The sequence below is a fragment of the Chelmon rostratus genome, chromosome 5 (genome assembly GCF_017976325.1).
Source record: "Chelmon rostratus isolate fCheRos1 chromosome 5, fCheRos1.pri, whole genome shotgun sequence".
In the NCBI taxonomy this organism is placed as follows: domain Eukaryota; kingdom Metazoa; phylum Chordata; class Actinopteri; order Chaetodontiformes; family Chaetodontidae; genus Chelmon; species Chelmon rostratus.
The window spans coordinates 27,113,313-27,129,388 of record NC_055662.1 but is presented as its reverse complement, the minus strand read 5'-3'; the positions used below and the strand labels follow the sequence as shown (position 1 = coordinate 27,129,388).

General features: G+C 45.9%; 2 protein-coding genes across 3 annotated transcripts; both read left to right on the top strand.

Moving 5' to 3' along the window:
* The first annotated feature begins 1,151 nt into the window (after positions 1-1,151).
* Positions 1,152-8,775, top strand: cabp1a (calcium binding protein 1a). 2 transcript variants are annotated; one of them, XM_041937498.1, is made up of 8 exons: positions 4,132-4,272; positions 5,174-5,359; positions 7,556-7,586; positions 7,694-7,837; positions 7,944-8,053; positions 8,157-8,231; positions 8,304-8,376; positions 8,456-8,775. In XM_041937498.1, the coding sequence occupies exons 1-8, from the start codon at positions 4,132-4,134 to the stop codon at positions 8,479-8,481; spliced, it is 786 nt and encodes a 261-aa protein (XP_041793432.1). In that variant the 3' UTR covers positions 8,482-8,775. The 2 variants fall into 2 exon arrangements, with proteins under 2 accessions (XP_041793431.1, XP_041793432.1); XM_041937497.1 differs by lacking the exons at positions 4,132-4,272; positions 5,174-5,359 and adding an exon at positions 1,152-1,886.
* Positions 8,776-11,467: 2,692 nt separating this feature from the next.
* mlec (malectin) lies at positions 11,468-15,445 on the top strand. Its single transcript, XM_041936999.1, has 6 exons — positions 11,468-11,664; positions 12,122-12,342; positions 12,835-13,013; positions 13,109-13,285; positions 14,879-14,936; positions 15,137-15,445. The coding sequence occupies exons 2-6, from the start codon at positions 12,141-12,143 to the stop codon at positions 15,379-15,381; spliced, it is 861 nt and encodes a 286-aa protein (XP_041792933.1). The 5' UTR covers positions 11,468-11,664; positions 12,122-12,140; the 3' UTR covers positions 15,382-15,445.
* The last annotated feature ends 631 nt before the right edge of the window (positions 15,446-16,076 follow it).

Sequence of the window (16,076 nt, the reverse complement as noted above, 5' to 3'; positions counted from 1 at the left end):
GCTGGGAGAAGAGCTATTTAACACCCATACAGACATGCATGAAAGAGAGTTATGCATTAAGCAACATACATGACGTAACTCACAGAGTCTTAAATAATAAGAAATAAAATGTGGCTGTGGGATGATGGAGTTTTCTGTGCCTCCAACAAAGTGAAGAATAGTTTCATTTGACTTTAATTTAAATTTTCACTGAAAAGCAGATGAGCGGTACAACCAGAAAAGAACAGAGCAGACACAACAACGAGATGGAATTTGATGAAGAACAGCAGCCCTGCAGCAGTTGATGAAGCTCTCCATCTTCAGTTTGAGCAGAATGCTGTTTTATTGCCTGATTGTTGTTTGTGTTCTACTGTAATTAATGAGGACGGAGCAACCAGCCGGCAGCTGGTCTGCAGCCTCACACCTGCAGGTCTCATAAAGCCCCAGTTTGTCTGTGTGGTAATGTGATGGTTTGGTAATGTGCTTCACTAAAGCATTAAATGTGAAATGGAGAAGGCTTCTGCAGCCTTTCTGTTTACGATTTAACAACAGTCACACTTCTTCTGATGATGTTTGCAGGGTGCTCATCCTGGTGCAGCAGTGCAGCATTTCAGTGGAGAGTGACTGGGTGGTGTTTGGACCTCCGTGCCCCGCCAGGTTAATCTGGCCCTGGATGGTGGTGCTCTGATATTTTGTTGACTGGTGTGACAGAAATACTGTTCACATACTGGTCTCATCCAACAGAATATACCATAACTGTTTGTTATGTTTTGTGTGTTTCATGTTGCATTTTACGGATCAGCCACTTCAGCAGAATTTGAGCCAATTTTCATCCATGGGGGGTCCGGCCGAGCAGTCTTCATCTGTTTGGCCCGTCTTTGTCAGGGAGAAGTGTGGTGGACTCTGTCTTACTACCGTCCACCCCCGCCTTAGTGCCACGCTGCCAGAGAGCAGCATCCACATCAATGAAAAGGTGACGCGCTCTGCAGCGACGTGTGTGCCCTGTCTGCGCGCGCACCGGCCGCGCTGCCGCACAGCGTTCAGGTGCTGAAATGTAGCAGAACTTAACGCGGCCAGCCTCTGCTAAGCTAATATGGGTCGATCATGGAGAGAAAACGGTGTGTGATGTCGACGATCAGTCCACCGAGACAGACGAGACCACATCCGCAGCGATGAGCTCCTCCTTTCCAAAATCCGATTCCACGACCTCCTTGCTGAAATCATCCTCCGCGGCGAGGAGACCAACACACCTCCCTGAACGCACAGCAGACAGCCGGAGAAGTCAGCATCACCATCAGCATCAGCACCAGCATCACCACCGTCCCGCCGCCCTCCAGAGCAGCAGCAAAGCCGAGGAGTCCTTCTGGTCGGCCGAGTGCGACATCAGTGCCCGGAGACCCCTGTGCCACCCGTCCCTCCTCGGCAGCCAGGACAGTAGTAATAATGCAGCCACTCGGGGCAAGTGTAAGTCACATGCGCCTCACAGCCAAGTTCCAGACCCGGAGCCAAACGGCGAGGCGGGCCGAGGTGTGAGGGAGCGCTGCAGGTCATCCAAACCCACACACCGGCACCACCACCGCCGGAAACACAACCGGGAGGACCGTCCACCGGCAGCAGGTCCACCTGAACCCGAGCATCCCCGCCGCTGCCATACGCACTCCCGACCGGTCCCCAGGGTGCCCTCTCTGTCGGACAGCAACGACGACAGGGCTCCTCTCTGTGAGCCCAGGGACCACAAGGGGGGCAGTTTGCCTAATAGCGGCGGTCAGGTCAGCAGTCCATCCCCGTCCTCCTGCTCCCTGGTCCCGCTGTCCAGCAGGTCCTCTCGCCGCTCCCGCAGGTCCAGCGCTGCTTCTTCTGCATCCGACATCAACTTACGCACTATCCTCAATTCACTGTTTGGACAGGTAAGGCCCCGACATGCAGGAAATGAACGGATCCCTAAACATATTTTAATGAGAATTAAATCACATCATCTGCTTGAATGAATGTGAGGAGTTTAGAGATGTTGCCCCTGACAAGCTGTGACAGTTTACATCCCAAAACCTAAATCTGATTTCAGGTTTCATGTTAAACTTTGTTAGTAGCGCCTGCTCTGTGGGCTGGACTCGTTGCCAAAGGATAGTTCAGTTATATAAAGCAGTCTGAACGGATGACACCACATTAAAAATACTCAGAAATCGAACTTATTCTCTCTCGCCATGCAGATGCTTTGTTCTGAGTGTTTCTGCTGAAGGCACACAGATATGAAGTGTTAGCTGTGGCTTCTGGCTCCACTGACATCCTGTTTACAATCAATATACGCTAATGTGCTCTGTGATGCAGTCTGCAAACACTGGCCTTTTTGGACAGACCGTGGAGGGAGGCGCTTCCTCTACACATTCATTTCTTATGTAAGTTGTAAGTACAGTACTACCTCCTACAGAGCTTCTCCACCAGGCGCTGGTTTCGTACTGAAGTGGATGTGCTGGGCAGATGAAATGCTCCACAGACAGGTGCAGATCTCTGATGTGCTAATGTGGGTAAAGACATGCATTCATGTTCCTGCTTCATTCGGTCAGGACACCGCCGGGTTTGAAGGAAATCACTTTGATGGTCCTGCTGCTGATGGAGCTTCTATTTTAAGCCTTATACCTATTTACATAAAAGAAAAGAGCTCAGCCTAACATGCGTCTCATCACTGAGTCTGTCAGAACAACCACTTTTAGTTTTCCATGACAAAGCCACACAAAGCAGCTTGAACTGTTCTCTTCCTCAGAGGTCAGAGTTGGGTTTCTTTCCATGTTGGGTTTGTTTTTTCCTCTGATGGCGGATCAGGAGGTGATTTACGTAAGTTGCTGAATTAGGAAGCTCTCGGTCGTAAACAGGCTTACAGGAACACGGAGATCATCTATTGTGGCGTCAAGAGAAACATCTTCTAGTACTTATAGTGTGAAAGCCTATTCTGCAAATAACCCATGAGTCAGTCTGCGAGCAGCTGTGTGAAAACATTAGCGTGACCTGAAAACGGTCTGTGATGGGACAGCTCGATGGAGAGGAGTTCAATTACATGCAGGTATGTAACAAATGGTTTGAGGAATACACACGCTGCCTTTAGCTTCCTGTCTAAACGATGCGTTCAAAGTGTTTTTGGCTGCTCTGGCTGGAAGCCGTGTTTTTTGACACGCCAGAATAGAAATACACGTGAGCAGATGGTGATCAGGCACCTGGGGATAAGAACTGTGCAGAGGAAAAGAAAACCTCACTATCTGTGCTCTGCTTTTTATTCTACATGTCGGTATGAATTTCACTGGAACAGATGGGTCGTGCTGCACTCGTCCCGTGTTTCTCTTTGGTGCCATGTGGCAGCTGGAGGTCAGAGTGACCTTGTTTTTGCCTGTGGAGGGCAGAGGAAGAGTGTGGGGCTGTGAGGCAGGAAAAACAAAGGCCCATGCAGAAATATCAAGAGTAATATATTAATTCAAGTGTGCTCTCGAGGTTGCAGATGACAAATTAGTCTCACATTTGAGAGCGAGAGTGCAGCTGAGGTGGACTTAGGTCATCACAGAGTGTTCCTGTGAACTTGCCTGGTCGAGACTTCCACCCCTCAGAAAGAGCAAACGGCTCGAGATGTGTGTGTGACCCTGAGGCAGAGGTTACCTGCCAGGTGCTCGTTTGTTCACAGTGTGTTTTCCTGCAGGAATGCCGGCACACCACGTCCCATGTCTCCCGCTTCCTCTCATGTTTACTGGCTGTGAATCTGTGTTGAATCGTCGGCGTTGTTCACAGAACGACTACAACAGTTTGGTCAGTGTGACAGTTGGCTGAAATATGTCACACACACATCGGTTCAACCTCTTTTCCTTTAATAGGCATAATTCTGTTTCCCTCCTTGGTCCACTTCCCTCTCTCATTTGCTTTCTCACCCTCTCTCTCTCTCTCTCTCTCTCTCTCGTCTTCATCTCTCTCTCTCTCTCTCTCTCTCTCTCTCTGTCTCTTCTTCTTCTCTCCCTCTCTCTCTCTCTCGTCTTCATATCTCTCTCTTTCCTTCTTCTTCTCTCCCTCTCTCTGTCGTCACTGCTCTTACTGTTTCTTCTTTCATTTTGTCCAGATCGTGCAGCCCCGTGCAGGTTGCTGGTTTTCCTCTGACTGTAGGTTAGCACCCCGGTCTTCATGGGTCTTGCTGAAATCAGAGTTTGCACTCTCCTCAAAATCCAAACTGCAAACTCAACAGAGAAAAAGTCCTCATGGTCCTTCTTAGTGCCGCTTTTGTCCTTTGTTATGGGGAACTGCTTAGACCGGCCTCAGAGAACGGTAGGTTTGCTTTCAGTGTGACGAACCATCACATCTTTGTCCGTCGTGTGTTATTCTCTAATTATTGTTGATAATTCTGCATAGTCGTGTGCAATCACATTTCTTCTTTCTGCTCAAACTCACATATGGATGTTGATGAAATCAGTCCACAAATTACAAAAGCCCTTAAAGGTTTAGAATTTTCTTTATCTGAATGTGTTTTTCATGATATGTGCGCACATTGTGGGACAAACAAACAACAGACAACAGTCAAAATGAACATGCGTCCTGATTCTGCTCAGTTTGGAGTCTCAGCACCCACACGGCTCAGTGCTGGTGGTTTGCAGTGGAAATTCCTTCATGAATGATGCTGCGCTGCTTGTAGTTTGCTCTCGAGTGCACTTTGTTAAACATGTCAGATTAATGGCTTCAGACTTTGGCAGACCTTTGCTGTGCAACAGGAACTATTTCCTGAAAAGTGCCGCGTGTCCCACAGAAGAAGAAGAGCTCCCGCTGACTTTCGAGCATAATGTCTTTTCCAGTCGCTGCATGTGTCGCCTGTTCTCAGGTGCTTCAGCTCGTCTTCTCTCTGCTTCTGAGTGTGTTTACCGCTCCTGTGACAGTGTATAGGTGTGAGGTGCCAGTCCCTACAATGTGGCAAGTAAACTGTTATGAAGGATGAGTGGAAAGTTGGCAACATGCTGTTTTATTGATGCATTTACATTTCTGCCACATTTTCAACATTGTTTCTCTCACACAAGCACACATGCGTAATGTTTTCCCAGAGGAGCACACTTCTGTCTGAGCATTTATTATAGTCCACACTGACAACCACACATCCTCTCTCAACTTTCATCTTTATTCCATTCTGCTCCGAATCTGCTTCAGATCTCTAACACTGTCTCTGCACCCCTCTGGAAAGATGCTCCAGGATGCTGAGAGGAGATTCAGAGGGGTGCTGTCCTGTGAGGAGGTGGGCCAGGCAGGGTATCTTGAGCCTTATCAGGAGTCCGTTGTTTCCATGACACAAAACTGCGTTCTCGTGAGCAACATGCTGGGGCAGACCTGTGTCTTCCTGAGTAAAGGCATGGCCACGTGCAGGCAGGCTGTACGTAAGTCTGGACAAACATCCATTTTTACTTCCATCTGTCTGTATTCATATCAGCACTAAAGCTAACCTGGACGGGATTTCTGTCATTACCAAACAAGCTGCCGCAACAACTCAGCTGATGAGACCCTTTCTATTATTATTTATCATAATCTTTTACTATTTCCACTCCTGCTGCTTTTCACTGGCATGTTGCCAGCTGTCAGTCGGGAACACGGCTGGAAAATGACAAGCTTGCAAACAACCACGAGAGTGTTTTGGAGGTTATGTATGAACGCAGTTCTTATGACTGCAACAACATTCATTACATGTGTCGCATTAAGATCAGAGGTTTGCAACCTTTCAGGCTTAAAGAGGTCGAGGGTTAAACAGATGCACCTCTGCTTTGTCCCTCTTGTTGCCTCTCTCAGGGGGGGCTGCTGTATCTGTATTTTACAGAGTGAATATTTTGATGCTTTGAGAAATACACTTATTTGCTTTCTTGCCAACAGTTAGATGAGAAGATTGATACCACTCTCATGTCTGTCAGTTAACCCCTTGACGCCTGAATTTATTTATTATTTATTTATTTAAATTAATTCTTTGTGTTGTTGCTTTCTAATTGATCCTAAATTAAGAGGAGTTTGTTCATTTTTCTGTAGCACATACAATAGATATAAATTTAGGTGTGATGCAAATTAGCGACAACAATTTGCATAAAAATATTTTCTTCAAAATTCATAAATGTGCATCATAAAAGCCACAAAATTGACTTACCACCATTACATTGTAAAAACAATTAGAACGGGGGTTCTTTCACTTTGACTGGTCCGACGAGAAACCAGTGCTTGCAAAGGTTCCTGGGTGTGTGTTGAATATGCACAAACCGGCATTAGAGAAATGCAGTGCGATTCAGCTGCAATGTGGATTAAAGCGGTATGATGTGAATTCACGACAATCGGTGTTAAGGGGTTACATATGTAGCAGGAACCAACAGCCGATTCGCATAGCTTAGCTTAGCGCCAAGACTGGAAATGGGGTAAAACAACTAGCTTGTCTCTGTCCAAAGCTAACAAACTCCATGTGCCAGCACCTCTAAAGCTTGCCAGTTCACACATTACATCTATTTTGTTTCATCAGTACAAAAAACAAAGTGTTTAAAGGTCACGCTGTGGTTTTCAGGGGACGTTAAATGCTGGGCTCCTTCTTGGCCAATTCGTGGACGCCGTCAGTTGACGTTTAAAGAAATGAGACACAGATAGTTTTAGAGATGCTGGTGGGCAGATTTTGTTATCTAAAAGTTAGGCCAGCTTTTACCGCGTTTCCACACTTTGTGCTAAGCTAAGCTAACAGTTTGCTGGCCGTAGCTTCATATTTACTGTGCAGACATGAAAGTGGTTTAGAGGTTTTAACCAAGCAAGAAAGCGAATAAATGGCAAACTCTCCCTTTCAGCACAGCTTCCTGTTACTTAACCCCACCTGCACAACCCACAGCTCAGGTATCCTCACTGTTATGTGGTTCCTGCTTGGTGTGCAGGGATGGCAGTGTTGTGGCGGTTATTGCACAGGGACATGAGTAAACTGATCAGGCCTGAGACCCCTCAGTGTCAGCGATGATGGCCGATGAACTGACAGCGATGCATTGACAGACCGAAGTGCTGATGGTGCACGCATGCTGCATTGGCTGGTGGCGCTTCGCTGGGCTCATGTGCCTCCTGTGTTTTTAACGTCTGCGGTTCCGGTCAGGCAGTTTTTCAGGCCTGCGTGACGTCAAGCTTCAGTGTTGTGTTTAGACTTCTCACTGCTCCTGTGGTTAACCCCTGAGGGTTCTGGGACATGTCTGCCTCCCTCTCTGCCCTTTAAAGGTTGCGTTCATTGTAAGCCAGCGCTGAAAAAATAGAACCAGTCGCATTCTTCTGTGAACTCAAGGGTTATGGTTCCCAGTCAGGCTTGATAGGAATCAGCCTATTTATACTTGGAGGTTTTGTCATCAATATGTGAGATAGCTCCGGTCTGCTGTGCACATCTTTTACCGTCAGGCGTCCTTTAGTTCACAAGAAGGATTGTTATGGAGAAGGTTGCTGATTTAGGTTCGGGGATCATTCGAGTCACAGCGTTGTCAGCGGTACGTCTGCATGTAGCTCATACAGAGTGTGTTTGTTATGAACTGTGATCATGTTTCCTACTGACCAATGATTAAATGTCCTTTCTTAATAGGACAGGGAGCTGCGGCCAGAAGAAATGGACGGTAAGTTTCTCTTTCTTCAAACAACACAGGTCTGTCAAAGTGCAATGAAAACAAGGCAAAGTTCTGACATGTGGTGCTGAAACAGTATTTCTGTTATTGCTGAACAGAGCTGCGGGATGCTTTCAAAGAGTTTGACAAGGACAAGGATGGGTTCATCAGCTGTAAAGACCTTGGCAACTGTATGAGAACCATGGGATACATGCCCACTGAAATGGAGCTGATTGAACTGAGCCAACAGATCAACATGAACTGTAAGGACTGGACTGTCTCGTGTGTCTATATACGTCATGCATATCGCTGCAGTCTGTGTGTGAATTGTGGTCTGAAATTTTGTGCCAAAATCTCTTTTTCTCTAAGTGGGAGGTCATGTTGATTTTGAGGATTTTGTAGAGTTGATGGGCCCAAAACTCCTCGCCGAAACCGCAGACATGATTGGAATAAAAGAGCTAAAAGAGGCGTTCAGGGAGGTAAGAGTCTCTGTGTTCAGACGTACATAATCGGTTTCTGTAGCTTGAGATTTACTGTTTACTGTCACGTTTTTAATGTTGTTAATCTGCTTTTTGTTCTCAGTTTGACATTAATGGAGATGGTGCCATAAGCACATCTGAGCTACGGGATGCAATGAGGAAGCTGTTGGGCCAACAGGTAAGAATCTGGATCAGGGAGTGAACAGTGAGTTTAAATCTGTGTGAATACCAACCAAACTTTTGTTCCCAGGTGGGTCTGAAGGAAGTAGAAGATATCCTGAGAGATGTTGATTTAAATGGCGATGGACTCGTTGATTTTGAAGGTAAACCACTTTATATAAACCACTTACTGAAGGTCTGCTGTGCAGCTGCTGCAGTTCGTGATGCTTCTCTCTTTCACAGAGTTTGTTCGAATGATGTCTCGCTAAGATCATAAAACGGTCGCTCCTGAATGTGAAGCTGCGTCCTCCTCCATACTTCACCAAGTACAACGGAGGACACGCTAAGACCTCTGAGCCACCCACATCTGAATGACACTGGAACTGAAACTCCTTGAATGTTATGGAGCGAGGAGTCACCTCACACTTTCAAACAATAAGTGTTCTTCCTGAAAAGTCTCCAGTTCAACTGAGGCAGAATTTGCTGTAGCCTAGCTGATGATTGTCCAACTTATGTTTTTGCACTTTAATTCTCACTAAATAACTTCCTGTGTGGATAGATTGCTGGTGTCTTGTCTCCTCCTCTACATGGTAAAAATAAGTGTCTTGCAAAATGTCGCCTTTGTTACACAGCAGAGTCAGGATGAGAGAGTGATCGCCTGTAGAGCACATGTACGCGACAGGTCAGTGCAGCGTTTTCACACAGTTTGTGTTATATTAGAAATTGTTAGTGGAATGTCCTTTGTGTGACATTGGTGCTCCACCCAGGAACCCATGTGGCAATATTACACCTGTATTGTAACTGTGTGACCATCTGTGATACTTCACTGTGCCAGTCCAGTCCTATAAAAGCATCGCTGTCCGACAACGTCATGCAGCAAAGAAGCAAACAGAACTCTGAGATCCATTTCATAGATGTTATTCGCTGCAGTCTGAGACAAAAGGCGGTCGAGACGCTGTTCACAAAGATGCACGGCTCTCGTTCGAAGCTTAAATCCAGAGAACCAAAGTGCTCACTAACACTAGCCCGCTGTGGTTTGCAGAATCCTATGCAGTGTATGTGAGCAGTTTAACAAAGCATCTCCAGAGCCTTTCACTTGGCTTTGGGAACACGTCTGTTTTTAGGAACCCATTTCGGCCCGTCTGGGATCACACAGTAGGGATGACATATGTGAAGTGTACAGTGGTTGTGATTATGTTGTACGTGTACTGTATGTCAGTGTCACTATGATTGTAGTTGTGGTAACATTCCACACATCTGTGTTGTTGAAGCAATTTTTATGCATGCCAAAGAGAGAAATTTATTAAATTCAGTATGCACATTTGCATTTTTGTCTAACAAAGTAAACAAAACATTTTGCCAAGTTAATGTAGAAAAATAAAAGGTGTTTACATTTGAGCCGCTTTCTCTGTGGTTTACCAAAGAAAATACAGGCAAAATGTAGTAATTTAGCCTGAACTGACTCATTTTACCTTGGATTTCATGCTCTACTCCTTCATCTTTACTGCCATATCAAAATGGTTTTATCAGTATATTAGTATAGCAGTGTGTGCTGTCACAGCATGTCTTGAGGACAAGCTTCCTTATAATATCTATTATTCATACATGTCTCTGGTAAGACTGCAGGCTGCTCTACCTGCAGCAATACTGCAGCATCATCACTGTACGAGTCATAAAATGAAAATGAACTGTAAAAAGCTGCATGACCTTTGACTAACGTTGCTTTGGTGGCATTTTTTATTTATGAACAGACTCACCAGTGACACGTTACTAAAGAGATATCAGATAGTTACACAGTATGCATGATGTGTCTGAAATAGATGTTTTTTTATTATTAGGGGAGCAGTGGCAGACAGCATGAACAAGCTTTTCTTAAGTATCAAGCCAGTGCAGTCTTTTATTTCGCTGTTGCTACAGCTAAAAGTATTCAGTAACATGTGTACACCACTGTAAAAGAATGCAAATCATTTAAAATAACCTCATTAGCACTAAAATGTTCAGTGCAAGAATTAGATTTAATGTAGAGCTATTCGAGGCCATGCTGCGTCTGGGCCACAACAAATGATTCCATGAATGTTCATGCAAAGTAGGCAGTGGAAACATTCTAACTCTGTAAAAGTTTGCTGCAAATTTACTGCAAATGCTTACAACTCTGCAGCACCATCTATCTACACATGTACTGTATCTCTCTACCAGCGAACATTTGAGGTACACAGGCTGCATGTTCGCTTTGTTTTAATGATCTTCGGTATCCTATGCTCACCAACGCTGTTATGCAAAAAAAAAAAAAAAATAACACTCCTAAAACACCTGTCGTCCATAGAGGTATTGCTGTTGCCATAGCAACTATTTTCATTCATTCCTTTCTGGTTAACTCTGGAGTGCACCGTGTGCGCGCTGCGTTGGACTCTTCTGATTGGACACGATTCAGACCATACCAAACCGGAAGGAGGGGGGCGTGAAGCTTCCTTAAAGAACAAGTGTATGACTGTGCTCTGTGACTTACATTCCAGTCCCTGGAATAATAATGTCAGACCTGTACTGATGGAGGTGTTTCACCTTTGGTTGCCAGTGCGAGTAGAACTGGTGACGGACTCGACCCCCGTTATTACAAATATCCTCCTGTGTGTTTGGAGGGATTGATGATCAAATCGGAGGGCAGAGGAAATTACTTTATAACACAAAACGAAGCGATAAATAATGTAGGTGAAAGTGGCAGCTGCAACGCTGCAGCATGTTGGGGCTTTAATCAGTGTTCAGCGGGTTTATCGGCCTGGTTTAGGCCTGGACTCACATCTTTAACTTTGCTCTAAACTAAAACTGAACTAGCTCTATAAAGTAAACGGCAGTCTTTGTGGTTGTAGTTGATTCACGTCAGGTTTAAAGGAGGGGGTGTGTACACGAGCTGGGGCTGCCGCCTGCGAGGCTAAACCCAGGGAGTGAAAATCTCCAAACCCTCACTTGACGTGGAAAAAGGCACAGAGCTTCCGCCTGCTCGTTTCTGTCAATCAGCGCTGAATGTGAGCAGAAACTGTTTACAACCCTCATCAGATATGACTTATGATGTTCCAGTCATTTGTACACTGTTATGGCAGAGCACGATGCGATTGGTCAATGCTGTGAGACGGTGCTCACTGGCTCAGGGAACCTCAATAAGAGGCTGTGATTCGACAGAGCATCTGTCAGTCATTGGCTGACGGAGGCCTCAGGTTAGGTAGCACCGTTCCGCCCCCCTGCAAACTGCCAGCCGCTGTCGCTAGCGGAGCAAACGTTGGGTCGGATGCACACATTGAATGAAAGTCGGTGTAGCAGGCTGTGGCCAGCAGTGACTGAGAATATCTGCACTCAGTAAAGTTACCTTACAGCGGACGGTCACCTGGTGAGACTGTATCAGCACAGGCAAGCTCACACATTGGCAGAAGACGGGTTGAAGACATTTGTTGAAGGGGAAGGTAAGAGACATTTCCATTAACGTTAGCCGGGCTCTCACAGACCAAGTATTTCTGGTTAGACAGGTAGATTAGCTAACTTAGCTAGCCTGATCGAGCAGCGTTACTCACTGCTAATTTATCCATATCTTTTATTGTTTGTCTAATAATCAGGCTGTGTGTCATGAATTTTGTTAATACTGAGCTAGCGTACTTCTTTATGATTCCACTGTCATATTGTGGGTTTCTGTGTGCTTTTGTGCTAATGCTACTGCCGGTATTGGTACTGTTAACGTTAGCATGCTGGCTAAGTCACAGATATCATGTTGCATGTCATCAAGACAAGCTGGCTAGCTCCTTTCGCTAGCTAACCGTACGTGGTTAATGTTAGATGTGGAAGGGTTTCCTCCGTACAGTAGCGGAGTTTGTGCTGCAGGCCAGCAGATACCGACGCTGTCTGTCTGTCTGTGTGTGTGTGTAGGACCGGGCTGTGTGTGGCGATGCAGCGGGTCACGGCGCAGCTCCTCGTCGGGCTGGTCGCAGCGGTGCTGTCGCTGCTGGCAGAGCAGTGTTGGGCGGACGGCGGGGGCCCCAGTCTCGCTGAACGGGTAATCTGGGCTGTGAACGCCGGGGGTGAAGCACATGTAGACGTGCACGGTATTCACTTCAAAAAGGACCCACTGGAAGGAAAGGTTGGCAAAGGTGAGTCGACGTTATCAGTGGTTAAATGCGAACACGAGCGTGTCTGGGCATCACCTGTAAGGTGCTGCAGAGAGTGACATTGTGAAGGTAAACGCTGCTCCTCGGATGAGCAGACATTTCCAGCAGAAACCTCTGCAAGCTTTGGCTTCCGCATGTAACCACAAACTAATGAGGAGTCAGCATAGAGGAGCACAGCTCCGCCCCTCGCAGCGTGTGGAGGAAGCAGGTGATGATATGATCTGATTGACTGGAGACTCGTTCTGGGCTCCGGTTTTCACACACAGATACTGTAATTACATGTTGGAGCGAGCACAGAGTGGCAACATGCCACCTGAGACAGAAAGGCTCTGTATTTCATTTAATGCAGGAAAAAGTCAGGGCTCGTGTGATGTGCGTGTGCTTTGCTTCATCTAAAACATGATCAGATTTCCAGTAATAATGTGGTCTTGTGAGCAAAGTGGCCCCTGAACCTGATGCTATTCTTCTCTGTAGCATCTGATTATGGAGTGCGTCTGCCAATACTGCGCTCCAGTCCAGAAGACCAGATCCTGTATCAGACAGAGCGCTACAACGAGGACTCTTTTGGATACGATATTCCCATTCGTGAGGAAGGAGACTACATACTAGTTATGAAGTATGCAGAGGTTTATTTCGCCCAGTCACAGCAAAAGGTATGATAATGAAAGAGCTATTCTTGTGTGTGTGGCTTAGCTGTTAATCTTTACTGATTAGGGAATATGTTTTTTGCTTTTTTGTTTTTTTCCAGGTGTTTGACGTCCGTCTAAACGGTCACGTGGTGGTGAAGGACCTGGATATCTTTGATCGGGTGGGCCACAGTACGGCTCACGATGAGATCGTCCCGTTCTCTATTCGACGTGGCAAGCTGAGTGTGCAGGGAGAGGTGTCCACTTTCAACGGCAAGCTCACTGTGGAGTTTGTAAAGGTGAGCTGCTTTTATTTGAATTTTCTGAGAAGTTTCTGCACGTCGTCGTCAAAAGGGAGTGTCGTTTGCTTGTTTTAACACTCATTACAAGACTTAACGATAGCATTCAGGTACTCCCTGCATTTGTTCATCTTGTTTAAACAGTTTGGTTGAACGTTACATAAAGCAGGAGCAGATTCTTCATAAATATATTCAACTGCGATGTCTTTATCGGGGTTATCGCTCTAACCAGGCCCTGTCCAAAGGTAACAGATCCACCTGCCAACACCTCTAAAATAACAATTTAATGAATTAGATATGGTTTGTTCAGTCTGTGTTAAGACAATTGGTTGTTTTTACAATTTGACTTTTGTGCATCAAACAAATGAGATATAATAAGAGTTAATAAGAGTATTTTCCTAAATGTTGAACCTTTAACATGACATCTTTCATCCGTTGAGCCGTGTGAGATACTGCTATCATTATTTGTACAGGAAAGTGTCGCTTGGGACTTATTCAAACACGAGACCAACATGTAAAATGGACAGCACATTTACATAATGAAATCCATGTCTGAAAGGGGCTGTTGACAATCGGTTGGAGTGTATGGGCCATGCAAATGACTGACAGCACTCTGGATGGGCTTCATCATATTTGTTCTCTTGTCATGCAGAGCAGCAATTAGCTTTGCGCTGTAGTTCTCGCCAAACAGCCCCTGTCTGTGAATCAGTGTTCACTTTGTCTTCTCTTTACCTGTTTTTCAAGTTGGTCGCCTTCATTTCTCTTTCTTGTAGATCTGGTTCCTGGTTACTGTGATTTAGGAAAAGGCCATTAAAACGTCCAAAAAGCTGCTGTGGAGACGCTCACAGTTGTGCTGTTCAGGTTGAATGAATTGGAGGACCTTGAATGCATCACTGTTAACTAATAAACATGTCCTCTGATCTGCTGTTTTCTTTGTGATGAGGTCGGTGATTCTGTCACAGCTTGTCACATTTTCCTCTCTGGTTATACGTCTTCCACCCCCCCACCCCACCCCCCGCTGCGTTCCTTACAGTACAGTCGGACATCCGTCAGATTACTTTTGATTCTGTAGTTTGGGAACTGCTCACATGCTGATGAGGTTGCTGCAGGCCACAGGGATAATATATTTTCTCTTTTAGCATGATTAGTATTCCCCGTTAGCCCTGTGGTTGAAAGATTTTGCCAGTGGGCTTGTAGAACATGTGGCTGGAGGCTGAATTTGTAGGAGGTCATACTCCTAAGAAGTTTGTCTGCAGTGACCTCTTTCTTCTTTTTACTTTTTGTACATTACTGGCCCAGTCTGCATTTTTTACTCCGTAAAAAGATGAAAGTGGGACATGCAGGCGTTTTTTGTTTTGCACTTCCTGCCTGACCAGCGTAAAATCCACCTGCACCAAATGTTGATTCTTTCTTTTCCTACAACTCGGTGGAATAAATTTAGAATAGAATAGAGAGGAGGGAGGTATTTTTAATGATTGTGTGTGTGTCACATTGAGCATCATGCTAAGCTAAGGTTTCTCATCAGTGTTCAGTTACTGTTGCTTCCATTTGGCTCAGTTCTCTGCTGTTTTACTGATCTACTCTGTGTTTCAGGGTTATTATGACAACCCCAAAGTCTGCGCCCTCTATGTCATGAAGGGGACATCAGAAGGTGAGTCCAGAGACAAGCATAGCCTTTAGCTTTTTGCTAAAAGCTGTATATTGAGCTGTATATTGAGTGGATTGCAGTGACATTAGCATTTTAGCACAGTAGTCGTAGACTTGGTCGTTTTGATGTCTCCAGATTTGTGTGCCAGTTTCTTTCTCTGTGATTTAGACTAATTTCACCTTCGTTGCACATTTTTTGAGCAGATGTGCCAAAACTTCAGCCTCACCCCGGTTTGGAGAAGCACGAGGACGAGGAGGAGGAAGAGGAGGATAGTGAGGGAGGCGAGGAAGGTGGGAAGAAAAAGGTCCCAGCAGGTTCCAAGTACAGGGTCCAGTCAGGCCCCAGAACACCGAACCCGTACGCAGCCGACAACAGCAGCCTGATGTTTCCCATCCTGGTGGCGTTTGGGGTGTTCATCCCGACGCTGTTCTGCCTCTGTCGGCTGTGAGCCGCCACCGCCGAGACGTCAAACAGACAGGACTATGAAGAGAGGGGGAGGGAGGGGGAGAGGGGGGGTCCAGGTGACAACAGCAGCACAGGTAAAAGCATACACACAGGAGAGAACATCATTACGACGGAGGACAAAAAGAGACAATAACTTTTCAGGAAGCTGCCGAGCGCTGAAGCAAACGCTGCTGTCAGACTCTGCAGCGGAGGAAGGAAGAGGAGATGTAGGACGCGGCGCTGCGCTTCTCTGTGAATGTGTTTCGCATCCACCTCTGCTGACCCGTTTGAACAATGTTAGTCATTTCCACACGCTGGTCGTTCCAGTTTGAAGCAGCTGCTCAGGAGTGATTGGTCTAAACTAAACGCCTTGTTTTCTACTGGCTGTAGCACGGAAGCACACTCTGTTCGACGCTCGCGCTCAGCGTCTGGTCAGACATGTTCCCTTTTGATTGGAAACGGTGCTCCTTAGAAATTGGTTACATAGAATAGAGAGTCAGACGGTTGGTGGAAACACAGTTGCCATTTTTTTCCTCACATTTTCGTGTCTTTCCACTCGGCTGTAGTTCATCCTCTGTTGACGTGCCATCGTCCAGTTGCCATAAAACGTTAGAAGAAGAAAGTTAACTGTGTTGAACCAGCTGGTGGGATTATTGTTTCAGTCAGTCTGCCTTTACATGGTTTTCAGAAATCTGTTCA

Coding starts and splice junctions, on each gene's coding strand:
- cabp1a (XM_041937497.1), top strand. CDS start 1,152: ATGAGCTCCTCCTTTCCAAAATCCGATTCCACGACCTCCTTGCTGAAA. Junction 1,887..7,555: donor TCAATTCACTGTTTGGACAG/GTAAGGCCCCGA, acceptor CTTTCTTAATAG/GACAGGGAGCTGCGGCCAGA. Junction 8,054..8,156: donor TAAAAGAGGCGTTCAGGGAG/GTAAGAGTCTCT, acceptor TTTTGTTCTCAG/TTTGACATTAATGGAGATGG.
- mlec (XM_041936999.1), top strand. CDS start 12,141: ATGCAGCGGGTCACGGCGCAGCTCCTCGTCGGGCTGGTCGCAGCGGTG. Junction 13,014..13,108: donor TCGCCCAGTCACAGCAAAAG/GTATGATAATGA, acceptor GTTTTTTTCCAG/GTGTTTGACGTCCGTCTAAA. Junction 13,286..14,878: donor TCACTGTGGAGTTTGTAAAG/GTGAGCTGCTTT, acceptor TCTGTGTTTCAG/GGTTATTATGACAACCCCAA.